Source organism: Halyomorpha halys, unplaced genomic scaffold (assembly GCF_000696795.3).
Source record: "Halyomorpha halys isolate HHAL.00 unplaced genomic scaffold, Hhal_1.1 Scaffold370.1, whole genome shotgun sequence".
In the NCBI taxonomy this organism is placed as follows: Eukaryota; Metazoa; Arthropoda; class Insecta; order Hemiptera; family Pentatomidae; genus Halyomorpha; species Halyomorpha halys.
This window is the reverse complement of record NW_027107863.1, coordinates 147,553-157,832: the sequence shown is the minus strand read 5'-3', so window position 1 is coordinate 157,832 and position 10,280 is coordinate 147,553. Positions and strand designations below refer to the sequence as shown.

The window sequence follows — 10,280 nt, the reverse complement described above, 5'->3', positions numbered from 1 at the left end:
AATGGAAACTTTTGTAATAGATTGTCCCTGAAGATGGCCGAATTGGCCGAAACGTTGGACGTGTGAATGAAATAAATGTTTTGAGACTATAATTTTGGATAGTGTTTTTAAATTATTTAGTAAACAATTACCAGTCTCAAGAAAGAAATTTAAAGATTATAAATAAATAAGTTTTTAAACTTATTTGTGTTGTTCTCTGATGGCACCCCAACCATCATTTTTTTTCTTTTTTTTTTCGGCCAATACTGCCTAACCATGGTTGGGGTCAAATATTTTTGTTTTATTGGACCGCCCTCAATTAAAAAAATCAACGCCCCAGGCCGTATTCGAACTGGCGCCGCCAATTGACTTTTATTGTTATTATTATATGGGTGACAGACCATGGAGGTCTAAATCCTCGCACGATGGCCTAGGAAATGACGTTTTTTTTTTCGTAGGGTGGGTGTCACAACCACGCCTATTTTTGTGAGTGCCATCTATTGGCTAATGGGTCTAATAAATGCCCCGGGGAGGTTGTGAGTGAATTTTGTATTATTTTATGCTTGATAAAATTCCGAGTGGGACCGGGACTCGATCTGACAACCTTTGGGTTGGGGTAGACTAGCGTGTTGCCACGCTGCTACCGCTGCCCCCCTCCTCTACCTTCTTCTAATATATATTATCCATGGTCAACTATCTTCTTATCATTAAGAAGTAATATGTTTTATAATTTTTTTTTTTAATCTCATTTATTTTTTTTATTTTTAAATATTTACCTATGCATTTAATGAATTAATACATATATTCCTATATGTTTATATAGGTATGTATACCTATCAGGAGGGAAGTCTTTACTGGAGCCCTCAGTACAGGTAACACCAAACATAACAATAGTAGACAGATGTAATCTTCTCCTCTCAATAATTATTGAATTTAAAAAAAAAAAAAAACACTAAAATTCAATATTCCAAGCATTGAAGATTTTTTTACTAGACAGTTTTGGTATTCTGCACAAACATGTTTTTGAGAGCGCTGAAAACTAATTTTTGAGGTTTGCTACATCAATTTTTTTCTGGAAATATCTTTTTTAAAAAAAGTTCAGAAAATTAATCTTTTTTTTGGGTAGAGGGAATTTTCTTTCATGACATGAAAACCAGCACTATTTTTTATTTTATTTATTTTAAAAAAAGTGTTAACCTAAATTAAACAAGAATAAATTTCCTAAATTTTTATAAAAAATCTTTTTGGTGCCGGGCAGCACTAAGGAACCATACGCTCTTACTAATGAAGTTACAATATATGGTAAATTTTATGATAATCTTACTGATAAGGAACAATTATAGGAGAACACTCTAGAACTTGGATACACCTCCCAAGGCATGGGGGTAGATGCTACCTCACACCCTAGCAGGAAAAGATTTTCAATAATGATGTTATCCAACGTTTTGCCCCACTTTGCAAGGCTTCATCAGGGCTATTTTGATTGAAAGAAGGATGACAACGGAGTTGTTTCAGCATCAGTCGTCATCCTCGTTTCGATCAAAACAGCCCTGCGAAGTGGGGTGAAAGGTTGGTTAACAATAAATAGTTTGTTCTACTATTCTATTACCTTTATGGACCGCCACATAGAATATTTTCCTACAATCTACTTCATAAGGTTAACTATATTCTTCCAATATTTTCAATAATGTCTAGAGAATGAGGTTTTAGGAAATAATATTAGATCACAAAAAAAAAAAAAAAAAAAAGAATACAGTTTATTTATACATTCAATATAGCCTGGCAGTTCATTATAGCAAAAAATATCAGTATAACCTGAAATAATACTACTTATGGAGTGATAATAAATAAAAATACTGTAATGACTAAACAAAGTCCTTTCCTTATGAAGGAACGAAGACAAATTAATAGATTTGAGGCACAAGGCAACAAGATTATATATTGAAGGGGTGTTGTCCCAAATAATATTCTCTTTCCTTGCGCTTTGACGGCTTTTGAAAAAAATCTAGGGAGTGAGCAAGAGGAGCTGTGACATGATATTATTATAATGTACTAAGCTAATCTGTGATGGACTGAAAGGCTTTGGTTTTATATGCCGTTCACTTTCAGGTGGGAAAAGATATGCTATAACATTCGAAACTATAACAAATAGGTTAGGCTAGGCCTCTCATATTTTTGGCGTGAACCTATGGAGTGAGTAAATGTTGTTCATAAATTGTAATAGAACATAAATTTTAAATTCTAATTGGCCCAGTTTTACAATACTTTTTATAAGAATAGTAATTAATTTTGCACTATTTTGACAAACTGAAAACATTTTTTGAAATCACTCAATTGCAATTTTAATAAGTTTATAGGCCTTAAGAACAGTATATATTTCAGCTGTGGTAAGATTCTGTACTACAAAACTCCTGAGTTAGATATTAATATGAAAAACTGGTGTAGAAGTTAATATTCAAGAAGTATATATTAAAAAAAAATCACACATTTTAATAATTATTTTCTATTAATACTGCTTAAACTTTTAAGTACAAAAGTAAAAATTCACATTTTGGTTAAATAACCATTGAGATCATAGCACAGTATCTCTTGTACTACTAGGTGAAGCTTTTAGACTCGTTACTCCATTCAGTTTTGAAGGTTTTGGAGGTTTTTGCTCTATAGGCTTCTGTGGTATAAGCAGTGTCAGCGCTGCCATTACTAAAACAAATAAGAATAATTTTCAATCTTACAAGTACTATAATATAATAATGTAAGTTGCACATTGGACAATCAGTTCAATTCTTCTTATGTTTAATCCTTTTAAATTATAGTTTTTCTTAAACAGACAACTGTCATTTGTCAAGCTGTATTTTATCAGAAGTAATAGCCACAAGGGAGTGGAGTAACTCAATGAGTAAAGCACTGTGCCCCTACCTCCCAGGCCAGGGTTTGAAGTTGTGGCAGATAATTATTAATTCTGTTAAATCAGCGATGGTTCAAATGTTTGGGTTCATTCAGGAGATCCTCTGGGTTACACCTAGCCTCTATAAAATGAGTACCTTTAATTAGGAAAAAAATCTGGAAGTTGAGAGTAATCTTGACCAAATCACCTTACACAACCATTGATCTAGAAATAGTACTTTCTTACTGAGTACGGAAATGACAACCCTTCATGGGTTTAGTTGTATAAATTTTTCTTTGATTTTTTCTTTTAATAAAACATTTTTTAATTGTCATTTTTAGTTTATTTCTTTATACTTTTTTTTTTTAATGATCCCTTCCCCACACCCAACTAGGATTGAAAGAAATTTACTATTTATATAGCTTCAACTTATGCTTACCTAATGAGTAGAAGGTAAAACCATAAAATAAGTATTGACAATAATCGTATATGAGGTTTGCGATGACAAAATTCAAACAAAAAGTTCCAGTCCGTGAAATCATCATTAAAACACTAACACTAGTTGCCCTGAAATAAGAATATAAATTAATTTGATTTAAAAAAAAATGTAGAAATAATATTTTAAAAAATTGAATATATTTTTTTAACATTTTGTTTTCCTTGACTGAAGTAAAAAATATGTTTATAAATATGAAATAAAAAATATGTTTCAATACCTTATTCTTGTTGGAAATAGTTCTACCATTATGTTTATGTTACAAAAGATGCAAATATTGTAAAGAGTTAAACTGATTGAAGATAATATTATCACATATTCAGCACTAATTAATGGTATAATGAATGAGTTGACACCAGCCACCATGATACAGCCAACTGAAATTAATAAAAAGTCAAACAATTAATTGGAAGTAATAATGTAATAAAAAAAATCTTTCACTCATGGATGTAAACTCTCAATAAATTGTTTTGTATATTTTGTTTTAGTCACAAACAAATGAAAGGATAAGTAATAAATGACCCAAAGGTTATACAAAGCAATAAATAATTTTTTTTCAATTTTAATTTGGAAGACATTCCTGGACCTGCTGGAAGTTTCGAAACAAATTAAATTTTGAATTGAGGCTACTGAAGATTGCAAATATTGATAATTTGATGCACTTGTATGAAGATCACGGTCCAGTTGATTTAGAAAGAAAATTTGGAATAAACTCAGGTGGATGGACAGTAAGGCGTCATGTTCTCTCTCAGCATTCTCCATTCTCCTATTCTTCCTTCCCTAACCAGGGAACCACTTCCTGAATTCAAGAGAAAAAAAATGATTTCTCTGAACCCCAGAAGAAAATGGCTCTCTTCTCTCTCTCATTTGCTTCTTTTCACAGCGATTGCTGGAAAACTGTTTTTTAATATTGGCCTCAAAGGGCACTAATGATACTTATATTACGGGGGTTCATCTTTTGTTTTTTAAATGGAACATCATATATTATTTAAAGTATTGTACATTAGAAGCCACTATCTTTTCCCATCTTTCTGGCAACATTTAGAATCACATAGGAAGAACTCTTCATCTTTTGAGTCTATCCACGAGTCGACCCAATTTTTTATGTCTTCATATAATGTTAAGCATTCCTCAGACAGGCCATGTACCATTGACCAGAACAAGTGAAGTGATGATTGGAAGGGGTCAATATATGGTGAATACGGTGGGTGGGATAGGACTTCCCAATTAAGCTTTTGATCAGCACCCCAATGTACGCACAATCATTATCATGTAGAATGACTTTGTTGTGTCTGGAGTAGTTATTGGCACGTTTTTCCTTGAGAGTTTGGATCAATCTCATTAATTTTGTTCAGTAAACAGCTCTAGTAATGGTTCCACTTGGTTTAAGCAACACCAAATATACAGCTTGAGTTATTTTCTGGATATTGAAAATTGTCTGTCTATGTTAAAGTATTGACAGGTGCTCTCCATAATTTTTCCTTCCGAATCGAAGATAATCCATTTTTTATCACCAGTGATATGCATATGATCATAATATATGATGCAAATTAGACGTTTTTGTTATGCTTTGCAAACAGGCATAAATCATTCGTATAAAATGGGTGTTCGATACCCCTCGAGTTTATTTGATATAGAGTTCAATTTTCAGCACCAAACTTGACATTAGTTAAGGCCACTTAGTGCATATTATTTTTATTAGAAGATCACTGATTGACCGTGTGTATTATTAATAAATATAATATGGTCCGAGTGCGGTCAATTAAAACTCAAATAGTAAATTGGTGTACTATTTTTATGTTTTATTACTTTTATTCTAAATTAATTAAGTTACATTTAAAAACAAAACCTATTTTTATTTCTCATATTCTAACCATATATGTATATCAAAGAATGAGAACTATTTTTATTGTTAAATTAAGACAGAGAAACAGCATTGACAGGTTGGGTGGACTTCTGTATATGCCCGTCTTTGTTAATGTCTCTCATATACTAATAAGGGAGTCAATAGTTTAGCATCAACAGTGTGTGAACTTTGTGTGAAAATGAATGGTATGAAAGATAAAATAAAAAGTGTTATCAAACATGTCTTACATTCCATTATCTTCTTTCCAACAAAACTGACTGAGATCAAAAAACAGATGTGACCGATCAAACCACCAACATTTACCAGCATCATTTTAAAATAGACATCCTCATTCTTCAATTGTTCCTAAAAAACAAAGTATGATTAATTGATAATATTATCAAATAAATTCAATTCTGACATAAATTCACATATATTAAATTTTAAGCTTACTGAGGTTAAATTACTTCTCGCCAAGTTACCTTCGTGCAGCAGAGGGCAGAGTCCTTCTTCTGGGTCTAGATTCGATGAACTGACCAATGAAAACATTTCTGGTAACCATAATCGTAAAATGTTGTTTCTGGAAATAATAAATGACATAAATTGTAGATCGACTCATTTTAATAGTTTTTTGGAATACTAACACTAAAATTCATATAAATTTATTCACTTTTCTCCATCACATTTTTATTTATTATTATTTATTTATTTAATTTATTATTTTACTACCCCTTCTTTTTTTTTGTTTTTTTTTCTATTCATTTCTTTTGTTAACTTTCCTTATATTTTGCATCTTTATCAATTATTATGGTTACATATATTTTCTTTCTCCCAATTTTCTTTTTCTTTCCATATTTCAATTTTTAAATCATTAATAACTAATATGCGCATACTTCTTTGCATTATATAACTTCAGTTTTATTTTATTTCCTTAATTATGTTATTTTACCCACTTTTTCAATTACCTATGTCTACATTTTATTTCCCACTTCTCTCATCACTTCATTTTATTAATTCTATTCTGTAAAATTATTCACTTTATGTCATTCTGTTTATATTTTATTTTTTATTTTCTATACTTATTGTGGTTATTATCATGTTCTGTTCTTAGCCCTGAAGAAGGCTAGAAAGTCTAGCGGAAGCGTTGGCACAATTAAATGGGTTACACCAACTTATTTGTGTTTCATTTTGACCGCACCCCCAACCATCTTCTCCTCGCACATTTTAATTTAGTTTTTTCTAAGCAATATTTCATAATTCAGTCTCAAAATTGGCAATCTACAGCTCTCTCACTTTTTGGGTTAAGTTTTTCAACTCAGTTTTTCTACATTGTACAAAAATTTAAGCAATGAGTAATAAGTAATTATTTTTTTAAAGGCAAAAACTCAAACTAAAATCTTGTTGTAAATAGATAGATTAATGACAGTTTAACAAATATTAAATATTATGTCATTCTTTGGAAAATTAGTAAATATTTTAGACATTATCAAAAATTTGAATAGATCATATCACAAAAATGTCAAAAAAACTGATCCTCTTCTTTGGAGAATTAAAATTTGCATAAATTCAACTTTTCCATTAGTAAGCTGATATTCATATCATGCCATTTAACTTAGTTATGATGGACTAATCATAACAGGACCTGCAGAAAGTATTAATAACTGAATTAACTATTCTCAGTAGAGATTAATCTTCATTAATAAAAGATGAGGAGACATGATTATGATGAACTTTCACTGGCCATTTTAGTGAAGGTTGACAATCTGTTGCTACAGTTAATCTTACCAAATATTCAACCTTCTCTGTAACAAAATTTCATCATAACTATTTTTTCCAATTATTTCTTTACTTGAAATAGCTAAATTGTAATTGTTTACAATTTAAATAATTACATTTGATGAAAGTAGAAGACCATTCCAAAAAAAATTTAAAATAAATTTTCATATTGAATATCATAGCATATGTTGAATGTTTTCTTTCTTTAGTTTTCCTGATGATAACTGAATTGATAATGTTAACTACTAAATTATTTACTGGTATTTGAGAGTCTTAGGGAGCATGGTAGCTCAATGAGTAAGGTGCTGTGCTACTAACTTTGAATTTGGTCGTGGCAGATAATTATTTATTCTGTTACTGCAGCCATGATTCACCACTAGGTTTGGGACCCCTCGTAGGGCACAACCAGCCTCAATAAAGTGGGTACCCATAATTACGCAATAAACCTGACAGTCAAGAATGATATTGAACAAATCAGTTCCAACTACCTTTGTTTCAAGAAACAGTATTTCCTTAAAAGTACTAAACCAGTGACCTTTCATAGGTTGTAGTGGTATGGTTTTTTTGGTCGAGTGTCTAAAGCTTTGTTTTTGAAAACTTCCCCTATCTTAAAAATTATTTTTGTTGCATTCATTACAGGTAATACTCACAATCCAACTGCTCCTAAATGAATGAAGAATATTATCACAGCTTTATTGATAAAAGGTGGTTTAAAGATGTCCATTCCGTCCATGAATTTTGAAAAATTAGATCTATCGTCATTTTTTGTACTATCATGCTTCAGCTTCTTTATCTGGAAATAAAATCAAAAATATATTTGTTCTTCCTCCCAAAAACAAACACTCACAAAAAAGAAGTTAATAATAATCTAAAACTACAAGATTTTACAAAGAGATTTTAAAGGATATTTTATTTTCAAAAAAATATTTCATCAAAGCAAAAATATCTATAAGCAGTAGCTGTTATAAAATTTTGCAAGCTAAATCTTTTTTGCTCTACACGCGGGACACCACAAACGATACTTCTACCACATTGTTAATTTGGCTTTGAGTAAGCTATTGTTTTAGAGTTGTTTAGTAAACAACTGAGAAAATGTAAAATCCAAAATATCTGTCTAGCTCCTAAAAAAAAAAAACTTTATATGGTAATGTCATGTTTTCTTTTATTAGTTAGATGGAAACAATTAAAATTTGAGAGGTAAAAATAAGTGCTACATTTATTTTAATTAATCTTTATATATTTCCACATTAAAGAGTTAGTATAGCATAAGGATATTGGCATTTTTATATGAATGTATGCCATCTCTAACACAGTCATGAAAAATACACTATTTTTTATTTTAATTTAATATGTTGAATTGAAAAAACAGGTAATTAGACATAAGTTAAGGTTTGTTTATTAATAAAATTATATGATTCCCTGATTGTTTAATGCTCATAGGCTCATAGGGTAATTGTGGGCTGAAATTAATGACGAGGGCAGAATAGCTTGGATAAAGTTTTTTTAAAATCGATGAGGTTCTGAAATTGTATTAAGGTATGATAATTTATTAGAAATATTTTTATTTGTTTAAAATCGTTAAAAAACATATGCATAATAAAACCTGTTTGAGTTAGATTGTCCTTGAGAATGGCCGAATTGACAGAAACGTCAGACTTATAAAGAAATGTAAATCGTTTTGAGACTAAAATTGGATAAAATTTAAACAATAACTGTCACAAGAAAGTGTAAAGATTATATATAAAATAAACTTATAATTACCTGAAACTACAACATTTTACAGAAATATTTTCAAAGTTATTTGTTTTTAGAACAACATTTGATTAAATCCAAAATATCTGTTAATAGCTGCAAGGGCCGTTATAAAATTTTACAAGCTAAATTTTTTCTGCTATATGTGCGAGGGCTCAGAAATGATACTTCTGCTACATTGTTAACCTAACTCTGAGTAAGGTATAGTTTTGGAGTTATTTAGTAAACAATTAGGAAAATAGCACAAGTTTCGCAAGTCCAGAATGTCTTTCTAGTTTCTAAAAAAGCAAACTTTATTACCTGGTATGGTCATGTTTTCTTTTATTAATAAGGTGGAAGTAATTACAATTTGACATCTAGAACTCAGACAAAAAATTTATATTGAACGGTGTTATAGTTGGTAAAAATAAGTGCCACATTTATTTGAATTAATCTTTATATATTTACACATTAAAGAGTTAGTATAGCATAAGAATATTGCCATTTTTATATATGTGTTAATGGATTTTATAAATTTCATGTTAAGTAAAAGTTTTGAAGTACAATCTAATTCTAGTGTGTTAGAGGCAAGCTCGTGAAATTCATCAGAGTTCTCGGAGTCGGATAATGATCCCCACTCCTCCAACTCCTTCTGGTTAAAGTAGAAGGAGAAAATGTTTACATCAAAGAAAATAAGAATAGGTATAAGTTTTCTCCTCACTTTATATTCTCTATTATTAATGACCATGAAATGAAATATTGTTGTGAAAATAGTGTTAAATTGGTTTTTAATTAAAAGTTTTTATTTAATTATTTTTTAATGTGAATTTAATGTGAAGAGTGACAAAATAGGATCATTCTGACTGAAATTAATTATGGATTAATTTTAATAATTAATTATGCTTAAATTATTGATGTGAGTATAAATTAGTATTTAAGATTGTCCTTGAGGATGGCTGAATTGGCCAAAATGTTAGACTTTTAAAGAAATAAAGAGGGTTTTGAGATTTAATCGGATACAATTAATTTTATTTAAACTACAACAATATTGAGGAAAATGTATGGCCCAGCTTGTGCTGATGGGATCTAGAGGATGAGAACAAATGCTGAACTGGCAGGCCTCTACAGGAACCTGGATATTGTAAGGGTGATCAAAGTGGGACAGCTTCGGTGGGCAAGCCATGTATTAAGAATGGCCCAGGATCAGATTCCTAGGATGATCTTGGACGAAAGGATATATAAGACAAGGAGTGTAGAAAGACACTGGCTTCGAAGGGTCAATGGAGTGGCTGCGGATGCCAGGTCTATCTTGGGAATCTGCAATTAGAGAGTAGCGGCAACCATTAGAGAGGACTGGTGGAAGAAGTTGCAGGAGGTCTTGACTCTACAAGAGTTATAGCACCACAGATGATGATGATGATGATGAATAACAGTCTCTAGAAAGTAAAAAGATTATATATATATGTTGCGGGAGGCGCCTACCGATCTTAGATAATAACAGGTGTCTCAAACCTAGCTCTTGCAACGATAACCTTTCGACAGGTAGCGTTGAGGTTGTCCCTGTAAAA

General features: G+C 30.7%; 1 protein-coding gene across 2 annotated transcripts in view; it reads right to left on the bottom strand.

Moving 5' to 3' along the window:
• Window positions 1-1,743: 1,743 nt before the first annotated feature.
• LOC106681849 (synaptic vesicle glycoprotein 2C) overlaps window positions 1,744-10,280 on the bottom strand; it is an 82,457-nt gene continuing 73,920 nt past the window's right edge. For both annotated transcript variants that reach the window (XM_067046243.1, XM_067046242.1), the window contains exons 7-12: window positions 7,632-7,774; window positions 5,659-5,785; window positions 5,454-5,571; window positions 3,580-3,736; window positions 3,303-3,430; window positions 1,744-2,679 (exon numbers count right to left, since the gene is read on the bottom strand). In XM_067046243.1, coding sequence (XP_066902344.1) covers window positions 2,552-2,679; window positions 3,303-3,430; window positions 3,580-3,736; window positions 5,454-5,571; window positions 5,659-5,785; window positions 7,632-7,774 — 801 coding nt within the window. In that variant the 3' untranslated portion in view covers window positions 1,744-2,551. The remainder of the gene's footprint in view (window positions 2,680-3,302; window positions 3,431-3,579; window positions 3,737-5,453; window positions 5,572-5,658; window positions 5,786-7,631; window positions 7,775-10,280) is intronic.